We start from the raw sequence: 19,952 nt of genomic DNA on the forward strand, positions 1-19,952 counted from the left end.
CCTGCTTTGAGCAGGGGGTTGGACTAGATGACCTTCTGGGGTCCCTTCCAACCCTGATATTCTATGATTCTATGATTAAAACATCACATTGTTAAAAAGCTTATTTTTCTTTTTGGTGCCATAGCTGTTTGTATAACAAAACATGCAGTCACTCTGAGCTGCTCTTGTAGTAGCCACAAATAATAATACCTCTATAATGCCTTACCAAGCTCAATGTTCTGAGATGTATCCGCTGTGTGCAGTGCTGCCTCCTTGCCAGGTTTTAGTGTCCCGTTAATCGGCATCCCTTTAACATAAAATTCGAGTTCACAAGGTAGCAAGTTACAGATTCCCACAGTTGGCAGGAGATAAATGGTATGCCCAGGCTGTCTGAAAATCTGTTTAGCACGGTCAGAAAATATGTTTGAGGGCATGTAATCTGGATAATTCTCTTTCTTTATAGCCACACAAAACCTATGAAGAAAGACAGATGCGTGTGAAAAGAGAGCAATGGACTGAATGGAATAGCTGTACTTTGGCTTCGTTAGGACTTGAATCTCATGCCACAGTGCAATTTACACAATTCAAAACCCATACAGCATTTAGAATTAACTCTCCATAATAAACATTTTAAACTTGACTGTAAAATATTCCAAATATTTTGCACTTATATTGACTCATCTGATACTCTCAAAACAGTTTACAAACAATTACACCTCATAACAAATCTGTGAACTACCACACATAATTATAGTAGAATCTTCCTTAATCTACAAAATGATTATCCTCACAAAAAAATCCCATTACACTTCTCAACACATACTTAATAGCAAAGTGGTCTCTAAACTACTAAACTTTTACTTTTACAAAATATATTACAGTACATTTACTGGTACGCTATGAAGTATTGATTATTTAAAACTAAATTATACTTGCCAAAATAAATTAAAATTACTCTGTATAATGCAACTGTATTTTTGTTTTTCTTGTCCCCCCTGCTCTAACCACTAGACCATACTATCTTTTAGGATTTAAATTAGACAATCAAATGAGGAAGTAAAACAACAACACTTCTTCAGGTAACATGTTCTTTAGAGAGGTACTCACATCTTATAAAAATTGTTTAGCATCCTACAGTAATGACCTCAAAACAGTATATATTTTTAAAAAATCTGAACTATAAACCACTAGCTTTATGAAATGATAACTATTCACTAAGCAAAGGTCATTTCCCTCAACTATTTTTTAGGAATGTCATATATAAAGCCTCAAGAGACAAGGTGGGTGATGTAATATCTTTTAGTGGACCAACTTCTGATGATGAGAGAAGCTTTTGAGCCACACAGAGCTCTTCTTTAGGTCTGGGAAAGGCCAAACAAGTTGATGGCATCCCTATCTGTATCAAACTAAGGAATTATGAGATACCATGCAGTGTTCATTACGTGTTGACATTATGGGAATTAAAACAGAGAGCTTAATGTTTTGGACAACGCACTTGGACCATAAGTAACAATCCTGCACTGGCAGAAGGACAGACTAGGTAACCTAATTCCCATCTCTAATTTCTATTATTTGATTTTATTACATTAAAGGTTAATAGAGTGGTTGTTTTGTAATTTTACACTTTTGCTATATAGGTCAAGAACTGGTATAAGAACCATTTTGGTCGTATGACAGAAACTTTAAAAAGCCTCTAATGCTTTACTGTTTTCTGGTTCCTAAGAAGATTCTGTACCCTTCCGATGTCAGCAAAGAAGAAAGTGTCACAGACAAACTAATGTTAATTTTTGCTTCCTGCTCCTGTAGTGGCTGTTTATCAAAGGAAATTGGGAGAGTGATTTGTGGTTCCCTACCCTTCTACATCCAGCTACAGCTTATGGGATTGGGACGCTCTTCCATCTAGCCATGATGGCAGGGTCTATTTTCTATTTTTAAATACCCTGATGGATTTGACCTTATATCCCATCTAATCTTCCTTGTATAAATTACAGTATAGTCACACTTAAACATCTCGTATTATACATAAGGTGTCAAACAAAAACAACACTACAAAGGTTTTATCTCGGAACAATCTCTTTCCCATTCCACTTTAGCTTTTTCTAGTACTACTTACTTTCACATTAATTCACCTATCAATAACTGGTAAGTTATAGCAAAATATTTAGCCTTATAAAGTCTTAATTACCTGAAAAATCGGCTGTTTTCAGACTCCATCGAATGGCACTCTCGTTTGCTGCTACATACCTCTGCTGCCTTCTGAACATTAGTCCAATGAATGGGAGTCTTACAGAAAAAGACTCCCATTCCTTTTGGCCTGGCCTGCAATCGCCAAGATGTAAGGTGTAATGGAATAGCAAAGGAATCCCCTGGCATTACTGCTGGAAGCACTACCGGTTCTGCAACCAAATCACAAAGAAAACACATGCTTCAGGTTGCATCCTTTGGTCAAACTATGAATAATTTCTTCAGTTATAAACTCTGGACAACACATTTAATGAAAGAAGCAGTACATTTCCCATTAGACGTAGTTCATCCGGTCCAAATGCCAAGCTGTTGTTTAAAGTGCCCCTAATAGCGAGTCAAGAAAGTGCTGCTTATAGAACCAGAGGGCTGATTCCAGACAAATTGGGAATGGATTAAAAAAAAATTATCTGGAGTTCTAACTTTGTTTCTCTGGTTGCCTTAGTTAAAAGTACCATTTTAAGTGGGTGTGGAAAGAAAAGTTACTCATCTATTACTAGAGTTCAAGTAAATTGTCAAAATAGATCCACAATCTTGAATTACGTCTGCACACAACGCCAAAGACCGAAACCCTCTGCCAAATTCTGACTGTTGGAGGACACAAGGACTTCATCTCATCTGTGGCATGTTCTAGACATAGACTCATAAGGAGATGTGGCCCTCTTTCATCCGCATCTCCTCCAATTCACCTAAGCAGCAAATTGAAACTCCCTTTGGTTCCTTCAGTTTAGCTTGTTGACCATTTCCCCCCTAGTTAGGGCTATCTTTTGTCAACACAAGTAGTGTTGAAATCTGTAAGGTTCCCCCATCCTCCCACCGCCGCTCTTCTCCTCAGTCCCCTCACCCCCTCCAAGAAAAAACAAATTCAGGTGTTTTTCAGAACTGCAGTTCCAGGAATCAAACTTCATTGGGGTAATCAGTTCTTCTGCCATTGTGGTGGACACAAAAAGATAATTTGGGTTAAAAACTGTTCAAGAGTGTGGGTGCGACACCACTATATCCCAGTGCGTCAAATCTGCAATGAAATACTCCCAAGTACAGAATTCTCCCAAGTACAGAATTCACTTCTTTGCCAGTACTAGCGTTTTCCTTGCTCAGGTGAAAGGTGACTGTCACATAGCTGCAGTTAAAGAAAAAGAAGCAAGCCCTGTCTCATATGACACAAATATACTGTAAAGTCTTTCAAATGCACTTGTTAATAGAACTCGCAAGCTGTTTGTAAGACGATGAAAATCCTAGACGTTGGATAAAGAATCTATTGTAGAAAACAAGCTTATGTAATTTTGACTTAAGGCAAAGAAATAAAAGAAGTTTGACTCTTCTAAACTGAAGATAAGTAAACAAAGCACAATACTTTAAGCATTCCTTTCTTCTGCTTTGAAAGAAGCTGGGGACAGGAATGTCACACTAAACTTGACAATAGCCTAACACAAAATTCTTGTTGTTGCTTGAGATTTCGTACTTTATCCACAGGAAAAATCTCTACATAAGATTTTTTGGGAGGTCTTACTTGCTTTTATACTTTGAATCTTTTGATGGCATCTTCTAGACATTCATTTTTACTGGAGAATAGGACAGGAAAAATTTTGCAACAACCAAAAACTGGGGCCATCATAAATCGTTCTGCCAGATAAGGTTTTTCTCACTGATATGTAGCGGGGCAGCGTAGCGATAGCATTCTGAGACTTACTGTCAGGAGCGGAAGGGCTATCCAGCCTTAATTCCATTGGTGTTTCCAGCCTGTTTTTCACAATCAACGCAGACCGCACAGTAATCACCTTCCGAGCGCTACCTTCCATGGTAACTTCAAATACCACACGAACTGGAGGCAATGAAGAAAACTGCAAAGCCATTTTAAAAGTTTAGGTATCAGAAAATGCAATGATGATAAATAGCAAAGGAATGCCCAAACTTTGCAGTAACTGCAGCTTGCCAGTAACCCAAGGGCCACACCTAATTTACACATTTCATATATTTTTTAAAATACCCATAGTTTTGTCTTGTGCTTATATCACGTTTGATAAACATGAGCTCATAATTTGGGCTTCTCAACCTACAGGGAAAAAGGAATGAAAATAAAAACACAAGGAACCCACTAGAAAGGAAGAGCAGATTTGGCCTGCTATAATCATTGCTCTTTATGAACTGCAGCTCCCTATATATGGTAGCAAACAGGAAAATGGCTGCATCCTGGGCATTCCTGAGCTAGAATGTTAAGAGCATTGTTTATGCTAAAGATTTTTATTAGTATGTTTCATGGTTTCAAAAAATTTCAAAACAGCCTGCGATAAATCAAGGTTCTGTTCATTCTCATTTTCCTCAGTGCTTCCCACTCCTTTCACAGTCACTGCCCTTCTGTGTACACAGTCAGAAAAATATCCTCAGATAGCTAGATTAACAAATATTAAACACATACATACATACATACACACACACACAACGCATTATCACAAAATCCTTAGTGACATTATAAACTTTAAAACAATTCATTTTTCCCTTCACACTACAGAAACATAAAAAATCCATACTGTATATGGACCCAAAGAAAAATTGCTACAGTAACTATTATTTTAAGAGACTGTGCCCAGAACATGCTGACAATGTTCTTGTATTTGAGAAAGAACGGACAGTCAGTCCAGGATTTTGAACTGCCAAAAACTTTATTAAAACAACGTAGAAAAAACAAATATAACACAATGAAATGTACATAGTTTTGCTGAAACTTGCCAGCAGCACATTCAGCAAGTCTAAGATCATAAGGAAAAACACAGAAGTATTTTGTTTTTTTAAACACAGCCCCAGTTCCGGGTACAAAGTTCACAAGATTTTAAATAAAACTAGACACCTCAACTAAACTCACCATCCAAGGAAAGCAACTCACAATACTAACCTTAGTTATGGAGTTAGCAATTTACTTGAGATTTTCTATTTCAAAATATTATGTCCTTAAAGAAGAATTCTAAAGATTTTGAAAAGAAGTATTAACTAATATAATCTTGCTATCATGTTATAGTATTTATTTATTTCTTAAAGTTTTGCTATTAAATATTTCTGGTGAACTCTGAACTCAGTTAAGGTGGAAGATAAATAGTTCTGCATTTAACCTTGTGCTCCCAGCGTTGCGGACGACAACAGCAGCAGGAGATGAGCAGCAGTGCCAAGATATCTTAGCTTCACCATTTAGGATTGTTGTTTTAAAATTGATTCCATAATAAACAAAAATTCTGGCAGGGAGAAACTAACACTTCTTTTTCCTGGAATTAGTGACTCTGTCCAAGAGTCATTCAATGATAGTGTTTGAGGAGACAGTACTCTTCTATCAAAAATAGAGTTTGTCATTCTGCTACTTGTGCAGATTGATTTTTGATAATCTGGCCAGTGTGGGTTTTTTACCAATGTTCCCTTCTATTGCAGGTAGCTCATATTACTACAATACTGAATACTTCTTGCAATATTTAAATCAAAGGTTTATGCAGTATAGGAGAAGCCTTACTCTTCCTTTCCTAAAATGCCATATTTTAAGCCCCACAGGATACAATCCTCAAAGGAATTAAAGACATGCTCCAAAACTCATTGTAAAGCAAGAGAGAATTTCCACTAATTTCAATGGGCTTTGGATTTTCTATTAAGGTAAATGTATCAACTGGAATTTCCATTCAGTTTGCTTATGCCTCAGTCTTCCCGCATACTTAATTGTGAGCACTAAATATATCAGTTTTTAAAGAGTTTTATGGTGTGAAGATGTGCCCAGAACCAGTGTCCTACTGAGACAGTAAGCTCGGTGGGTTAGGGACCTTTTTGTTATGTGTGCGCAGTACCTAGAACAATCCAAAGTTTAGGTGCTACCACAGTACAAAATAAATAAATAAATAAATAGGTCAGAGTTAGAGAAAGAGTAACGTGTCCTATATAGCAAGCAGCCTTTTCTTCTTATGCTTCCTTTGCATAGGGGCAAACATGTCGAGCAGTGCCAGCTTGTAAAAGATTTTCCTTTTTTAGTTTGGTGCAGATTAGAGTGTCAAAGTAGATGAGAACAGAGCTGAGACAACAAACTGCAATGGTTCCTAAAGCCTTTTCGTGATTAGTGGCAGTTCTGGACCAGCCTTCCAAGGGGAGCGGTGGGGCAAAAAGCCTGGCTTCAAGACTGAGCTTGATAAGTTTATGGAGGGGATGATATGAGACTGCGTACAATGGCATGTAGCTGATCTACGACTAGTAGCTGCAACTATCTTCAATGGCTGATGATGGGACACTAGATGGGGCGGGCTCAGAGTTACTACAGAGAATTCTTTCCCATGTGTCTAGCTGGTGAGTCTTGCACACCTGCTCAGGGTCTAACTGATTGCCATATTTGGGGTTGGGAAGGAATTTTCTCCCAGGTCAGATTGTCAGAGACCCTGGGAAGTTTTCGCCTTCCTCTGCCGCATGTGGCCCAGGTCACTTGCAAGTTTAAACTAGTGTAAATTGTGGATTCTCTGTAACATGAAGTCTTTAAATCATGATTTGAGGACTTCAGTAACATAGCCAGACGTTAGGGGTCTATTAAACGAGTGAGTAAGTGAGATTCTGTGGCCTGCAATGTGCAGAAGGCCAGACTAGATGATCATGATGGTCCCTTCTGACCTTAAACTCTATGAGTGGTCAGTTCTCAAAAAGATTATTAAAACATTCAGAAATTTAAATAAACTACCCACTTACCCATCCCTTCTACCTTTGCAGGTACCATATCAATGCCTATGAATCTATTCCAAGAAAACTCTACCAGATGCGCCCATTATTCTTTTTTCCTCTTAGCTGCTCTAAAAGTCTGCAGATCCTCTTCCATATTTAACAAAGTCAGTGCCAGAGCGAACTAGTTACAGTTCTGGACAGTAACATTTAACAAGTGCTCAGTCATCCTGCAAACTACTGTGGTCTTATTCTCCAAAACCCTTGCACCTTATGTAATTATTTACATCTGGGATAGAATGACTAGTGGTATTAAGTGTTAACATTCTGATTTGGTAGGATTTTATATTCACCTCATAAATGTGTAACTGATGACCCAAGGCAGCAGAGAGTGAGGTCTATGGTGTCAACCTATTAAAGTGCACACCCTTAAGAAATAACATCTGGAGGATGAGGTAGCATTGAGCATAGTCAGAACAAAGCAGCAAACAAGAGGACACAGGGATATCTGCATTGAAAGAAAGGAGAATATTTCTGGGTCAAAAAGGAAAGTGAAAGAGGAAGAAGGCTGAAAGGAACAGGATCAACAGGATACGAAACCGGAATCAAAGAAGGGGAAAACCTAGACAAGAGCGCCAAACGAAGTCTGGACTCATTTCACATATACACAAAGGCGTATATTGCCTGGGTTTCTTGAGACCTGTTTGAAATATTGAAGTGATGTTCAAGATGCTCCCTAACCCACAAAAATGCTATTTTACTAACTTAGTGGACTCTGCCAACATGAAAAAGGATGTAAGTTAAAGTTATAAAAACAGCTATACACACTTGTGGAATGTGGGAGAGCTGATGTTGGTGACTCTCCATTTGAATGTTGAAGAACGATGAACAGCTTTGTTTGGTCTCCTGAATTATTACGAGATAACTATTATTGCTGTGCAGAACCCCTAATCCTTCAGAAATAGAATTATTTATAAATAATCTAGTGTGCAAACAGATTAGTTCCACCCAGCGTTGGATGAGATGACAGAGAAGTAGCAACGTTTAGTGCTCTTGCAAAATTAGTTTGAAATGAGGTAAGTCACAGAGAAGAGTAAGGGTCATTGGTGTTATGAAAGGTGTCCTGCAAGGAGGAAATAAGTTGTTATTCCTTTGTGATCTCTTATTTTTGAGGCAGAATGGAAAAAACCAACAACTTTCCTTGCAAAGGAAATAATGGAAGTAACCATACAATAGGTTCAAGGAAATAGGCGTGATTGAATCAGATATCAAATACATTGTACTCCTGGGGGAATTCTGTGTCACTGCATGCGCACAGAATTCATGTTCCCCCCAGACATCTTTGCTTCTCTGAAGAAAATGATGGGGAAGCAAAGGAAGCCGCAAGAGTGGTCATGTGCCAGAGCAGCCCGGGTGAGGGAGGGTGCTGCTCAGGCTAGCTGACTCTGCAGCTGGACACTGCCTCCTGGGTCCTAGTGCCGGTTTTCCTCCCCTTTTGTGTGTGTTGGGAGCCATCCTGTTTTCTGTACAATGGTGAGTGCCAGAGCTAACAGGGTGGAGTGTGGGAAGAGGCAGTGGGGAAGGGAAAGGGGATGGGATTGGACAAGGGGATGTGGGAGTGATGGGACAGGGGAAGAGAAGGGTAATGTGGGGGTGGGGGGGAAGCAGGATCCTTACATGCAGCATCCCCTCAACAATAGTTGCAGCTGGGGTACCCCTGTTAAGCAGACACATTGAACCCCTACCCTGATCAGCCCACCCCGCACCCAGACCCTCATCCCACTGAGATTCAAATCAGCTGCACCCATACCCTTAACTTACCAAGCCCCACTCCCCCAGCACCTGAACCCCACGCTGAGCCCTTCACTCTCAGACCCCCCTGCCGAGCCCCATCCTTCCACACACAGATGACACCCCCCCACAAGTCCTAACCAATTTCACTGCCCCCCCATCCGAGTCCCATTTCCACTGCACCCAGAACCTCCCCCCGAAACGAGCATCTATGCATCCAGATCCCCCTGCACCTGGACCCCTCACTGAGTACCCTGCACCCAAACTGCCCTACACAGAACCCTCTCATCCCATACTTGGATCCCCCCACACTAAGTCCCTCCATACTTGGATCCTGCTGGTCTGAGCCTACCTGCCATCATCTGGTTCAGAGGGGCAAGGCCCCGGGTGTTTCTGGGGCAAGCTCGGCCCTTGCGCTGTGTCAGGGTTGGGTGCAGCCTCACCACAAATCCCTGTCCCCGGGGAAGAATGGGGGTGGGACGGTGGGCTGCAGGGTGATCTCCCACCTCCATGCAGCCAGTGGCCTTTGCTCCCCATTGCCATGCTGGGCCTCCACATTTATTTACTGACAAATAAAATGTGCAGAATTTTAAAATATTGTGTGCAGAATTTTTTTTTTTTTTTGGAATTCCCTCAGGAGTAACACTGTGACTTCCATAATCAGATCATCATCATTGCATGGGTACAATTTGTACCAAGTCTGTCAAACTGTTTGTAAAGAGAGAATAACAATCACTCCACTCATAGAATTATTCTACTTTAACACAGGTCTAAAGGAACAATGAAAAAATGTACTCACATAGACGTGGGGATGTATTATATTTGTTCTGCTGATAGGGCTACCAACCTAGACAAGAATAAAGTAAAATTTACCAATCAGAGCACATTGTAAACTGCTAATGTCCCTTCTAAAGTACCTCATTGCTTTGTGAGAAGCAAAGCTAAACTATAGTCAATAGTCTTCCTGATGCTCTCCATGGCTCTGGAGAGGGGTCAGGAAGATTAGTTCCAAAAAGTAAAATGTGATTGTTTCCTGTAGTTTGTAGTTCTGTCGTTTTGTAACAAAGAAGAAAGGGGAGTTACCGGAAAATGTGTCAGTATTAGAGATATATGCAGAGTAATTTCTACCACAGAGTAGGGAACCACATCATCTTCCTGACATAAGCAAAAATAGATCTTAAAATATATATGGCAAGGAAATTGAGATACTATGCTTGCTAGAATATGCAACTGTCAGGACTACTGAAAATATTTAACGTTCCTCCACCCCCAAAACCCCTGCTGAATAGTGATTTGCCCTTTGAATAATTTTGTAAATTTAGAGCCAAGTCCTGCCTAACGCCAAGAGACCAACAACTTTTAATTTCCCTAGGGGTGCTGCAACTTGCAGCCTGGAGACCTTCAGTTTCATTATCTACTCCTTACGCCTAGAGGCTTGCTTTGTCGTTAGGCCCCACCATGAATGCAAGCCTGTGGGCTGGCCCAATTAAATTTTTTCATTCACAAAACAGATTTTTGCAAAGCACCACCACCCCAGAATTATACAAAACTGTCAATATAGTTTATTTTCAATTAATTAACCACGGAAGGCAGACCTAATAAGCCTGAAATAGAGGACTAGGACATAGAAACAATGTTGGTGGGATGCAGAATTTTAATCAATGGATCCGTGACACCTTTACTAATGCAATTATTTCTGTCATTCTAAGCTCCGATTCTCTGTTGAGCACAGACTAACTTTGAAGACTACAGAATGTATGTTATTTTTGCAATGTGTAATACTGTCAGCTGGTAACTGACCCAAGATCACTAAAGACTCATTTTGAGCTGACTGAAGAGAAAGAAGGTTGTATCAGTGAACAGTCACTGCTTTAGAAATAAAATTCTGAAGAAAAGACTACCCAAGTAAACTCTGTAAAAAGATATAATTGAAATATACTCAGAATCAGAACTTACAGTAGAAGATGATGTGTTCTTGTCAGGTGCTGCATATCGGAAAAAGGTTCCAACTTTGTCTACCGACACTGGACTGACTTGTTCCCATCCACTTACTCTCACTTGCAGCTGATGAATTCTTAGATCATGTGTGTGCCTGTCAGTTCAGTTAAAGTCAAATTATCATTAAGGCATCATCTCACAAAGGAAAACCAAGACAATAATTAGAACCAATATATGTTTGGATTTATCTGTTGTTTTAAGAGAAGATTAATTCTTGACTATTCAAATGTAAAAAGACAGTTTTCTATTCCAAGGATTTAAAAATGTGCTTTTAATTTAAGAGCCAATTATCCAATGTCAGCTGATACAAACTACACAAATAAAACTATAGCCCATATACAGTACATGCAAAACAAAAAATAAACTTGTTAAATATTTGTTAGTATCCTCTGATTTTAAATTCAACTGCTAACCAACATATATTCTTCAGAGTGCACACACACTCAGTCAAACAAACTGACAATTTTTTTCCCCACAAATTTCTCTAGAAATACAGGAAACTCCACTTTTACAAAATTAAAATGAGAAAAACCATTCATACACAACTCCCACTGACATCCACGCTTGTCTAATGGCAGAATTTAGCCACAGATGATATATATTTTCAAGTATGTAAAAACTAAGGAAAGATTAAAAAATGTCCAAATATTTAAAAAAAAAAAAAAGTCTACTGGACAGCATTCCAAAAAGTATGTTCCCATGAATGTGTATATAAATGTGTGAATAAATTCCAAAGGAAAACTGATGGTTTTCTCCTTCACCTGTGTCTTAGTTTCCCTCTGGCTTCAAATTCGAATGGAATCTCCTCACTAGTGAGAACTTCTCGCCACTCACTGACATTGGGTGCATCATCAAGAAATGTTCCATTTTCCTCAGGAACAACACCCGGACTCCCACTATGAGATAGCGCTGCACTGTAATCAGAATCACACCAGACTAAGACTTCTATGGTATAAGTTAAGTTGTTGTTCTTAATTTGTACATATTCCTCAACAAAAAGGCAACTTAGCATCACAATATGGTAAAACCTGTCTTATGAGAGAAAACTAAGGGCTCTGCCAAATAAATAAATAAATAAATAAAAAGAATTGTTTCATGGAGATGGTCTTTAAAAGGTTTAAAAAGAAAATCAAACATTGTACTGGCAACCTTGAGAATGCTTCAAAGTGATTAAAGGGTCATCAGGATTAGAGATTTTAGCTTTTGTTAAAAAATTTAGATCCAATATGAATGAAAGTTTTTTTTAAAAAAAAAATTTATTGCAAATGTCACTATGTTTCCTCTTGGCTTTATTTTAAAAAATTTTGAATTAAAAAAAAAAAAATAGTTGCCAGGAAGGGCAAGATACATCAATAGAAAACAAATCTACTTTCCCACAGCACCTGCATCACAGAAAGGCATGACAAATATTATTAGAATGACACCGTAACAGTTCTTTACCGGGTAGGAGTAGTAGTTAGGGTAGCAAACCATAGAGTGCATCCGGTGTGATTCCGCAACGCAAATGGTACAAAGGGCTGTCTGCGTTTTGGGGTCTTCATTTCAGCTATAAAAGAATAAAAGAGGGCTTTATTAAATGTATCTCACAGAAACATGTTAGGTACTGACACAACTTGGTGGAGATGCCACAGTTATAATAAATCAAAGTCTAGAGAACCAACCCTGGCACAAAGTGAAAGAGAAAAAAAATAGAAATATATAGCATAAGAGAGATATAAAAGCATTTTTACACACACCCCCACACCCACCCCTCCACTCCCTTGTGTCAAACTGTCAGCACTGGAAACTGAAGTCCTATATTCACAGCACAGGTATACAGTGAGCAAAGGAAGCTTTCCCCACACGGTCTCACCAATCTGCACCAACCCCATATCAGAGGCTCTCCCTTTAGGAATCAAAAGTCAGTTCATTCACCACATTCATTCATTCTTTTGGTGCCTCTACCACGACTGTCAAACAAGTATCTCCACAGTGGCGGTGATTATTATGTTGACAGCTGACCAACTAGGAACTGGACTGAGATCACCAACACATTTCATATATGGCCAAACACTCATGAGATGGTAACCACATACAGTTACTACTAACCTGGGTTGGATTTAAGCCATCAACTAAAGAAGAAAAGCTCTGCATTACTCACTACAGACCACTGAGCCATCCAGGACCCTCCTAAAAGTTATTTTTTAATCATTAACAATGACAGCAAGACAGAAATATGTTGTCTGCACAACTTAAGGTCATTTTAGATCATAAAGTAAACAAATACAAACTCAACTTGAATGTGTCCAAAGAAAAAAAAAGGAACTGTTAAAATGTAGAACTGAAGGCTACAAAAACATTAAATAATGAACTTCATCTATCATATTTGACCTTTTTCATGTAATAAAGAGTGTGTATGTTATGAATGTTTTATTAACAAGAGCAGATTCTACCCTGCTATTTTCTATTACATTGCATTCTGTCAGTTAAGGCTATTGTCATAACAGGATATTGGTTCTGACTGACAAAAACAAAATAGTCAACTTCAAAGATTTTTTTATTTTTTTAAATAAAGTGGGGGCTCACTAGATTTAATCATTAGGAAAACATCACTAGAACAAAATGGTTTTAAAAAATATAAAGGAATGAAGCCTAACATATTGCTCAGCATACATTTTTCTAAAATGTGAAAGTCAGAAAAAGAGCCCAATATTTTAACTATTGCCTTTCTGTGCCCTCCAGCGGTGAATGGATTCATGAAAAGGCGGCATAGAAATTAAATATTATAATAGACAATCATTTATCTATTTTCAAATACAAATTATTGTTTCTAATGGTTAATCGTTGCCTTTACTTTAAGATGAAAATCCATATAAATACAGGTACTTCCATAATTCAGTATTTCTCATATTCTGAGGACTTATTCTCCCACCACAACATACAGGCAGTAGTTACTGAGTTCAGCAGGAGTTATTTGTATCCTGAAGCAGGTCTCTAGTTTTCTGTACCTACTGGGGCAGATCCTCAGTGGGTGTAACTTGTCATAGCTCCTAATGAAGCTACCAACAGTAAAAACTGTACAACAGTCTAGGTCTAAAAAATATAATACAGCACCTTAATATGTCTTTCTTCATACACATACCCACAAGTTCCAAAACAGTCCATTCTTTAATATGTTACTGAACATCAGATTCAACTTTATTCCAAACAGTGAATGAAAAAGGATATCTATATTCTTAACAAGTTTTGTTATGACTTAATGGTGACTCCACAGAAATTGATGGCAAAATTTCTAGTACTTTCAAAGACAGGAAGATCAAGTTCTTCCAGATCAAAATTTTGTCTTCTGCCAATCACAGATTCGCAATCATCTTTCGACAATGGGCTAGATTTAGTAAAATACTGTATAGCTGCCTCCAGTTATATAGGATTACAGAGCAGAAGAAAAACTTTTAATCCGGCACTTAATCAGTTGTTGATTTATATTTTCAAGAGCAATTACAAAACAAATTTTTGGATTGTGTCAATTTTATGGTATGATGATTTTCAAAATAAAACATGCTGTACGGATTGCAACTTCTCAAACTGCTGATTTAAAATATAAGAAATGGGAAATAAGGATTTTTTTGTACAAGTTATTTTCTTTTGTTTCAACTCTCATTAAAATCGATTGTAAAAGTGTAAAATACAGTAATTTAGCCTTACAGTAATCAAATTTTCGATGAACACAGAAGTTCTTATTAGGCAAGGTTTTTACTTTTACATTCAATCATAGAATATCAGGGTTGGAAGGGACCTCAGGAGGTCATCTAGTCCAACCCCCTGCTCAAAGCAGGATCAATCCCCAACTAAATCATCCCAGCCAGGGCTTTGTCAAGCATGACCTTAAAAATATCTAAGGAAGGAGATTCTACCACCTCCCTAGGCAACGCATTCCAGTGTTTCACCACCCTCCTGGTGAAAAAGTTTTTCCTATATCCAACCAAAACCTCCCGCACTGCAACTTGAGACCATTACTCCTCGTTCTGTCATCTGCTACCACTGAGAACAGTCTAGAGTCATCCTCTTTGGAACCCCCTTTCAGGTAGTGAAAGCAGCTATCAAATCCCCCCTCATTCTCCTCTTCTGCAGACTAAACAATCCCAGTTCCCTCAGCCTCTCCTCATAAGTCATGTGTTCCAGTCCCCTAATAATTTTTGTTGCCCTCCGCTGGACTCTTTCCAATTTTTCCACATCCTTCTTGTAGTGTGGGGCCCAAAACTAGACACAGTACTCCAGATGAGGCCTCACCAATGTCAAATGGGGGGAACGATCACGTCCCTTGATCTGCTGGCAATGCCCCTACTTATACACCCCAAAATGCCATTGGCCTTCTTGGCAACAAGAGCACATTGTTGACTCATATCCAGCTTCTCGTCCACTGCAACCCCTAGGTCCTTCTCTGCAGAACTGCTGCATAGCCATTCGGTCCCTAGTCTGTAGCAGTGCATGGGATTCTTCCGTCTAAGTGCAGGACTCTGCACTTGTCCTTGTTGAACCTCATCAGATTTCTTTTGGCCCAATCCTCCCATTTGTCTAGGGCCCTCTGTATCCTATCCCTACCCTCCAGCGTATCCACCTCTCCTCCCAGTTTAGTGTCATCTGCAAACTTGCTGAGGGTGCAGTCCACACCATCCTCTAGATCATTAATGAAGACATTGAACAAAACCAGCCATACAATATACAGTATACAATATACTGATTGTATCTGTGTGCATATCATTTTAGTACAAAAACTCATTAAAGGGTATAAGCAAACTACCCGACTTCTCAAAAAATTAAATCCCCATATAGCTCTTATATTTTAAGCTTGTTTTTGATTCTATGAATTATCTGTGCACCAAAAGTAAAACATTTATGAAGTGCGATATAAAGAGACTTCAAATGTAGTTTTATTTCAGGCTTTTCCCCCAACCACTTGTTAACCTTTTTACATGGGAAATGACGTACGTCAAACTTATTTACTTTTCCATAATGACTCAAATTGAAAATAACCTGTTATTTTAAATAGGAAAACTTTGTCAAAAAGACAGTAGAAGTTAAACATATAGCACATAAATTAATATTTCATTTATTAAAAATGTTTTACTTTCTGATGTTCATTGAAAACAGATAAATATGCTTTTCAAATCATCCAATTTTTAATAATCTGTTGAATACTCCTGCTGTAATCAGTGTATTAGATCTTGGCATTTAAGTATTTACAGCACTTTATCTATACACTGAGGAATTTCTACCAAACTTCAACCCTATTGCCTAGGAAATCGACTCAGAGCAGGATATGATTCCGCTTTCATTCCCTCGAGGAGATAGCTTTCCTAGATAGGACTAGCTGCTCCACTTCCTTCCCTGCTGACAGATCCAGAAATATAAGAAATGGGAAATGCTGGGGTAGACAGGGTGCACGACAGGAATGAACAACTCATATGTATGGCATGTTAGCTTTTATATATAGGGGAATTAGAGGCTTGATTTATAGGCAGGTCACTTATACAGTGCAGTATTTGTTGTACAAGACATTTCTTTGAAAAAGCAAAGCATCTCTCTCTCTCTGAAGTACAGTACCTCTAGTATAGATCTGATGTTCTAGATTAGTCAGACTGGCTGTACTCCTAGTTCTAAGGTAGACAAGGGGAAGGCCTGGCAGACAGGAAAGACAAAGTTAGCAGGTAAGGAAAAATGCAGATATACAGGCAGATGCTTCTCTAGTATGTATACAAGAATAAGGAAAGTTACACAGACTGTTGGCATCATGCAATCAGTAAATGGGCACTATCCATTTTCTAGTGCTTAACTACAATTTGAGAATTTCTACTTCTTCTGGAAAAAAGTTCCAACCACCACATAGGGGAGAAGGGCAAGTCAAGAACTCCCACATGCAATGCTCTCTTAGAATTAAGATGAACATTCAAAGCAAAATGTTTAGCCAGGTTTAAGAGAGTTTCATTCAGAAATTCAGTTGTTAAACTGGTTAACCTTAATATCTCCTGGTTGATGTGAGAGACATGGATTTAAATCAGGGAAAGCTTCAATGTTTATTTCTCAACTGCTTTAAAAACCCAAAAAACAGATTATGAGGATCATATTTGCTCTTTGATGGGGATATTTTATTATTCATGTTCAATGCATATTGTTAAGTAAAACTAATACAGTCAGGCCAAATTACAGTTAGTGTAACAACACTGTAAACCCTGCTGGAATATTAAATTAATTGGCTCTTCATGCTGGGAAGACCATTGCTATTACAGTTTCACTGTGAAAGCTGACACTGATACAGAAAAAGTCTCAGGATTAAATTTGCTACAATACCAAGAAAAAAACATCAGTAAATCAAAAGAGGCATGTATTTCCTTTATTATACCAGGAGAGGTATTGTTTTGAAAAGTCATGTTTCTGCAGGAGCTGACTGTGCAGCAATCAAGTGGCATTTGGATTGCCAAACTAACCATTTGCCTTGCAACTCAGAGAACTGACATTGTCCAAGGATTTCAGAACTTCCTGAAACTTTATCATCTGTTCACTGAGGAGGGGAAACTTATCTTCTGTATTATTGGCAAAAAATACCTCATAGGCAGGGCTTTGGAGCAGAGCTGCTCCGGAGCGGTGGAGCTGCAGGTTTTTGCCTGGAGCTGGACCAGAGCTGGAGCACAGCTCCAAAGCCCTGCTCATAGGTGAATTACTGCAGCCCAGTGAGAGTGGGACAGACCAGCGTTTTTCTTTTTAAAATTGACTCCTGAAAGAATCTCAGAATCCTATGGAAGAGGAGCCAAAAAAATACAAAAATTGATGCTTTTTGTTGTTTCTTCTTATTTCCCTGTTCTCTCTTTTTTAGCTGTAAAAACCAAACAAACAGAGTAACTTTGCGCATCAGGAGGAGAGAAATTTTAGGTGTAGAGCGTTTTTATTTGGCAATGAAATGTTTACTGAATGGAGGAGACATTTCTGAAGCTCTCGCTGGAAATGTGGAGTCAAGACAATACCGGAATTCTCCAAAGAAACTAGAAAAACTGCTAAGACTCATAGAACTTCAGAAAGATCACAATAAGTCATGTGACAACTAGAAGCGAGTCAGTTGTCCAGCAAAGAGTTCTCCAGTTCTCAAAGGCCTTAGAGAAATAAGCCTTGGTACAAAGAAAACTGGAATGATCTTATTTTGGAGATCATTAACACTACCCCATAGCAAGCAAAAGAGCACTGAGCAACATTAGGCACAAAACCTCCCCAGAGTTGAACGTACTGCTACTGTTATACTCAGCTTATTTGTTCTTTTATATAGTAATGTTATTAGATAGTTTTCCATTCACTGAGAGCATCTGACAGATATATGGGTGTAAAATTAGTAGAGCATATTCTTAATTCAAAGCCAAGCAGCCTAAAACAGAAAATGCTCTTATAGGGATTATTGCAGTACAACAAAAACTAACTTCTTCTTGTCCTGAATTCGTTAAAATGCACTGTGTATTGATAAATACCAAATTTTGAGCTTGTAGTGTTATGAGTGAAATGGTTGCATATGTCAGGATATCCATATAGAGAAATACATGATGAAGGAATGTCATACTCTGTCCGAAGGATGGTGGGTCCACAGAAGATCCCATCCAATCTTCTGATTTGACTGTGTCCACTTTCTCCTGTTTACAGTAATCTGCCATCCATGACTGCTTGGTACTCCTGTACTGTTCTAGAGGGATATAAATAAAAAGATCATAAGAATAAGGACAAATGTTAAATGTCTGTTGAGATGACAGTTGAACAAAGTACCAGCTAACTAAATAAATGTATGTTAAAGTCATAGGACTAAAATTACTCTTCCACACTGAAGTGACTAATAATTTATCTCAACATTATTTTAGCTGCTAGTTGCAATAGGCCACTTTTATAGGTTAATTTCAAGCCACAGCTCACAAAATCACAGCAGGTTTCAGAGTAACAGCCGTGTTAGTCTGTATTCGCAAAAAGAAAAGGAGTACTTGTGGCACCTTAGAGACTAACCAATTTATTTGAGCATGAGCTTTCGTGAGCTACAGCTCACTTCATCGGATGCATCCGATGAAGTGAGCTGTAGCTCACGAAAGCTCATGCTCAAATAAATTGGTTAGTCTCTAAGGTGCCACAAGTACTCCTTTTCTTTTTGCAAAATCACAGCAGTCTGCTCAAAACAACCAACTTCAGCTACACTCATGTACTGAGCTTACCTATGTTATCTTCCTATGACTGTTGTTGTGATACTTTGATAATGTTCATTTTCTTAAAATGTTCTTGGGGGGTAATATCACAATTTAAAAGGGGAAATTCATCTTATTTACTAGATCAGCTTCAGGCACAGTTTGTAATGGTTTTGAAAGGACTCTTTCATATTATATAAACATGCATAGGGAAGAATAATCAAAGTAACATTAATCATACCAGTTTGCTGGCACTCACAAATTTTAATAGAGTGCCCAGCAAAAATAAAAAGTGTGGACTAAGATGATTCCACTCCCCCCGACCCCCATGCTGGCTCCCTCTGATCTGCCTGCACCACTTGGAGCAGGACAATTTAAGAAATACTTGAATTCCTGCGGTGGTATTTGAAGGAGACAATAAGCCTTCTTTCTCATTGCGATCAAGCCTAGAGTAAACCAAAGTTCCTTAGCTGGCTCATTAAACTCATGAATAAGGCAGCTAAATGCAAACTGTTGATGTTTTGTTCTTTATAGTTTACTCTTGTACTGTTGTACCATGGATATCTGGAACCTCGATCAGAACAGGAAATGTGTATAGTAGCCACCTCTCCACTATCGATGCAGAAAAAAACTAAGGCAAACATTCTGTTTAGCTACGAGAACTCATATCTCAAGGGTCAGGTGACGGTGAAACAGGGCATTTTTTATTACTTCGGCCAGGAGTCACTGTGAGATTTTAAAGTGGAATCAAAAGCGAGAGCTTCATGACTCAGTCTTCTCATAAGAATATCGACACATATCATTACTGGACTAAATGAGCAGTCATTTTATATCAGCTTGCTGAAAACTGATAAACATACTAAAATATTTTTAAATTCTTGAAATGTGGGACGTTTTTAATGAAAGCCTGCTTTTCATTAAATATAAATTACTGCTAGGGTATGAATTTTTACCAACTCTGATAAAACATAGAATGTCTGAATCAGCACTTGCCTACAACAACAATCTGAAGAATCTAAAGAAACTTATACTAAGGCTTATGTCAGAGGACACTGATGGGACTCAGTTAGCAATATCTAATGTCAGTATCGT

At 38.5% G+C, this 19,952-nt stretch overlaps 1 protein-coding gene across 9 annotated transcripts in view; it reads right to left on the bottom strand.

The window, feature by feature from the left end:
* VPS13D (vacuolar protein sorting 13 homolog D) overlaps window positions 1-19,952 on the bottom strand; it is a 197,564-nt gene that overhangs the window by 116,459 nt on the left and 61,153 nt on the right. For all 9 annotated transcript variants that reach the window (XR_012155549.2, XR_012155551.2, XR_012155552.2 and 6 more), the window contains exons 39-47: window positions 18,257-18,376; window positions 16,261-16,335; window positions 12,118-12,223; window positions 11,439-11,591; window positions 10,636-10,771; window positions 9,479-9,526; window positions 3,911-4,061; window positions 2,165-2,375; window positions 206-453 (exon numbers count right to left, since the gene is read on the bottom strand). Coding sequence is in view for 3 of the 9 variants with exons in the window: in XM_073316658.2 (XP_073172759.2) it covers window positions 206-453; window positions 2,165-2,375; window positions 3,911-4,061; window positions 9,479-9,526; window positions 10,636-10,771; window positions 11,439-11,591; window positions 12,118-12,223; window positions 16,261-16,335; window positions 18,257-18,376 (1,248 nt within the window). In the remaining 6 variants the exon portion in view is untranslated. The remainder of the gene's footprint in view (window positions 1-205; window positions 454-2,164; window positions 2,376-3,910; window positions 4,062-9,478; window positions 9,527-10,635; window positions 10,772-11,438; window positions 11,592-12,117; window positions 12,224-16,260; window positions 16,336-18,256; window positions 18,377-19,952) is intronic.

This window comes from Lepidochelys kempii, chromosome 18, assembly GCF_965140285.1.
Source record: "Lepidochelys kempii isolate rLepKem1 chromosome 18, rLepKem1.hap1, whole genome shotgun sequence".
NCBI lineage: Eukaryota > Metazoa > Chordata > Testudines > Cheloniidae > Lepidochelys > Lepidochelys kempii.